Genomic DNA, 4,862 nt, shown 5'->3' on the forward strand with positions numbered 1-4,862 from the left:
GAAAATACATAAACATTTAATGTAAAAAAAATATTTATTTATGGAGAAAATGCATAAACGTTTATAGTAAAAAAATATAGATTTATAGAGAAAATGCATAAACGTTTATAGTAAATACATATTTATTTATAGAGAAAATGCATAAACGTTTATAGTAAATACATATTTATTTATAGAGAAAATGCATAAACGTTTATAGTAAAAAAATATTTATTTATAGAGAAAATGCATAAACGTTTATAGTAAATACATATTTATTTATAGAGAAAATGCATAAACGTTTATAGTAAAAAAATATTTATTTATAGAGAAAATGCATAAACGTTTATAGTAAATACATATTTATTTATAGAGAAAATGCATAAACGTTTATAGTAAATACATATGTAATAATAGAGAAAATACATAAACATTTAATGTAAAAAAAATATATATTTATAGAGAAAATACATAAATATTTAATGTAAAAAAATATTTATTTATAGAGAAAATACATAAACATTTAATGTAAAAAAAATATTTATTTATGGAGAAAATGCATAAACATTTATAGTAAATACATATTTAATAATAGAGAAAATGCATAAACATTTAATGTAAAAAAAAATATTTATTTATAGAGAAAATGCATAAACGTTTATAGTAAATACTTATTTAATAATAGAGAAAATGCATAAACATTTAATGTAAAAAAAAATATTTATTTATAGAGAAAATGCATAAACGTTTATAGTAAATACATATTTAATAATAGAGAAAATGCATAAACATTTAATGTAAAAAAATATTTATTTATAGAGAAAATGCATAAGCGTTTATAGTAAATACATATTTATTTATAGAGAAAATGCATAAACATTTAATGTAAAAAAATATTTATTTATGGAGAAAATGCATTAACGTTTATAGTAAATACATATTTAATAATAGAGAAAATGCATAAACATTTAATGTAAAAAAAAATATTTATTTATAGAGAAAATGCATAAACGTTTATAGTAAATACATATTTATTTATAGAGAAAATGCATAAACATTTAATGTAAAAAAATATTTATGGAGAAAATGCATTAACGTTTATAGTAAATACATATTTAATAATAGAGAAAATGCATAAACATTTAATGTAAAAAAAAATATTTATTTATAGAGAAAATGCATAAACATTTATAGTAAATACATATTTAATAATAGAGAAAATGCATAAACATTTATAGTAAAAAAATATTTATTTATAGAGAAAATGCATAAACGTTTACAGTAAAACAATATTTATTTATAGAGAAAATGCATAAACGTTTATAGTAAAAAAAAAATATTTATAGAGAAAATGCATAAACGTTTATAGTAAAAAAAAATATTTATAGAGAAAATGCATAAACATTTATAGTAAATACATATTTATTTATAGAGAAAATGCATAGACGTTTATAGTAAATACATATTTATTTATAGAGAAAATGCATAGACGTTTATAGTAAATACATATTTATTTATAGAGAAAATGCATAAACGTTTATAGTAAAAAAAATATTTATAGAGAAAATGCATAAACGTTTATAGTAAAAAAAAATATTTATAGAGAAAATGCATTAACGTTTATAGTAAATACATATTTATTTATAGAGAAAATGCATAAATATTTACAGTAAAACAATATTTATTTATAGAGAAAATGCATAAACATTTATAGTAAATACATATTTATTTATAGAGAAAATGCATAAACGTTTATAGTAAAAAAAAAAATATTTATAGAGAAAATGCATAAACGTTTATAGTAAATACATATTTATTTATAGAGAAAATGCATAGACGTTTATAGTAAATACATATTTATTTATAGAGAAAATGCATAGACGTTTATAGTAAATACATATTTATTTATAGAGAAAATGCATAAACGTTTATAGTAAAAAAAAATATTTATAGAGAAAATGCATAAACGTTTATAGTAAAAAAAAATATTTATAGAGAAAATGCATTAACGTTTATAGTAAATACATATTTATTTATAGAGAAAATGCATAAATATTTACAGTAAAACAATATTTATTTATAGAGAAAATGCATAAACATTTATAGTAAATACATATTTATTTATAGAGAAAATGCATAAACGTTTATAGTAAAAAAAAAAAATATTTATAGAGAAAATGCATAAACGTTTATAGTAAATACATATTTATTTATAGAGAAAATGCATAAACGTTTATAGTAAAAAAAATATTTATAGAGAAAATGCATTAACGTTTATAGTAAATACATATTTATTTATAGAGAAAATGCATAAATATTTACAGTAAAACAATATTTATTTATAGAGAAAATGCATAAACATTTATAGTAAATACATATTTATTTATAGAGAAAATGCATAAACGTTTATAGTAAAAAAAAAATATTTATAGAGAAAATGCATAAACATTTATAGTAAAAAAATATTTATTTATGGAGAAAATGCATAAACGTTTTAGAAAATACATATTTAATAATAGAGAAAATACGTTAAAAAAATATTTATAGAGAAAATGCATAAACGTTTATAGTAAATACATATTTATAGAGAAAATGCATAAACATTTATAGTAAAAAAATATTTATTTATGGAGAAAATGCATAAACGTTTTAGAAAATACATAAACATTTAATGTAAAAAAATATATTTCTGTTTGAGAAAATGTATGTAATTGTTCTTCCGGAACCCATGCATTATTGATATTTGTGTTTAATATCCAGGCACTGAGAGAGGACGTTCAGAGACAACAGGACAGAGAGAAGGAGCTCCAGCAGAGATTTGCAGACCTGCTACTGGACAAACAAACACTTTCACCGAAGTTTTAAACGAAACGTTCATCAAAAACATATTTGCATTTCCTGTAGTCAGTACAATAGTTGTCTGTGCTTTTCCTTGACAAAACAAATCTAGTCTTTCAGTACAACTTTACTGTGTGAATACTTGCAGCTCTGATGAACTGCTTCATGTTGATGAGTTTCATAAGGACCACAGGGATGTCTAATTTCACATATCTGTGCTTTATTGAGGTAAAACCTCATGTAAATATCATCTGTTTTGCAGTGTTTAGGTTTCTGCAGAGGATAACATCTTGTGCCATTTCAGGTATTAATAATGGCGTCAGGAGAATAGTTGATTTGAGTAGATGTGTGGCATTGTGTAAAGTCAGATACAGTGGAACGCTTGTTTAAACTGTTACATTTGAGTTGTGATTAAAAACAGGTCTTCCTGGAAACGACACGATGCTATCAAATGTCTCCAAGTATTGTCTGAATGCCATTGTTTTTCATACATTTTTAATAAATGTTGAGCAAAGTAGAAAGCAGAGTATTGTTTTACTGGTTCAGTGCAATATTCATATTTTCAACAATCTTTACTTCTACAAACCACATTATAGCTGGAGCAAATGTGCTGGCGTTTATGTTCTCTGTATTATTTTTAGATGTTTGAAGTTGGTTGTGGCAATTGGGTATTCAGAGTAAAACAGCACTTCTGATCACCTACAGGTTGCTGAGAAATCCCCTTACATTTCAGCATTATAGACAAAATACACACAGATGAACCTGGAGGTGTTAGTGATGAATGCTAGTAACCTGTTTGCTAGTTCAATCCCCAAAAGACCTGAAACACTTAAGTGAACTCAAGCACAGCTATGCACATTCGATTACATGTAGTTGCGTTCTGAATTGTGTCTGAATGCAATTCATAATGCAACCCAAATATGGGCGCATTCTGAACATTCCTTCAAGGGGATTTAAAGACCTTAGAGTAACGCAATATTTATGTTGAGTGTAATGGAATAGACTTACAATGTCTTCAAAGGCATGCACTGTATAAAGCTACTAGATTGCATCTAATTTTCACAACTCTCTTCGGCTGCGTGAGTTGAACGCGGTTCATATCAGCAGTTACAGAAATACTCAAACCGGCCCGTCTGGCACCAACAATCATACCATGGTCCAAATCACTGAGATCAATTATTTTCCCCATTCTGATGGTTGATGTGAACATTAACTGAAGCTCCTGACCTGTATCTGCATGATTTTATGCACTGCTGCCACACGATTGGCTGATTAGATAATCACATTGTTGGTGCCAGACGGGGATTCTTCTGGGAAGAATCTGAGAAGAATATCATCTTTGAATGCTGTTCTGAGATGTGGGTTGGTGCTGTTTTGTTGACACAAGGGGGACCTACACAATATTAGGCAGGTGGTTTTAATGTTGTAGCTGATTGGTGTATAAACACTGAGCCTCCCGTCACCATCAAAACATTGATGTTAATATTTTGAGCAGCCCGCTCAGCTCCACCCATCCCTTTCTAGCGCAGCCTATAATGTGAGTTTGGTGCATGCCTAAATGAACTAGCCATTCAGCCGGGAGAATATGAACAACCATGGCAGACTTGTACAGAGGAAAATAAATGTAGCTTCGTCTTCAGATGTTAAAGCCAAAACTTAAAGACTTGTTTAAAGACACAGAATGGAGTAAAACGATTGAAAAAATTTACCAGTGCTGAAGAAGTAATCCAAAGTATTTAGAATACGTTACAAACTACATTTTACAGCATGTAATCTGTAGTGGAATACATTTCAAAAGTAACCCTTTCAACCCTGTGTTATGTCATAGCGGTCTTGGTCGTACGACGTTAAACGGCAATACCGTTTTAGTATTGCCAATTTGTTCATAAGTAATCAGAGAGTGCGACAGGGCGTGATGAGTCTAAGGGGTGTTGCCAAAGGTTGTTTGAAAAGGGCCTGCGTGGCGTTTCACTAGTTCGAATCCCAAGGCGTGTTGAGTGACTCCAGCCTGGTCTCCTAAGCAACCAAATTGGTCCGGTTGCTAA

General features: G+C 27.1%; 1 protein-coding gene across 1 annotated transcript in view; it reads left to right on the top strand.

Annotated features, from left to right (window-relative positions):
- Positions 1–4,545, top strand: part of LOC127662439 (cell division cycle 5-like protein) — an 82,239-nt gene extending 77,694 nt beyond the window's left edge. The window contains 1 exon segment of the mRNA XM_052153609.1: positions 2,740–4,545. Coding sequence (XP_052009569.1) covers positions 2,740–2,844 — 105 coding nt within the window. The 3' untranslated portion in view covers positions 2,845–4,545.
- Positions 4,546–4,862: the final 317 nt, after the last annotated feature.

This window comes from Xyrauchen texanus, chromosome 22 (genome assembly GCF_025860055.1).
Source record: "Xyrauchen texanus isolate HMW12.3.18 chromosome 22, RBS_HiC_50CHRs, whole genome shotgun sequence".
NCBI lineage: Eukaryota > Metazoa > Chordata > Actinopteri > Cypriniformes > Catostomidae > Xyrauchen > Xyrauchen texanus.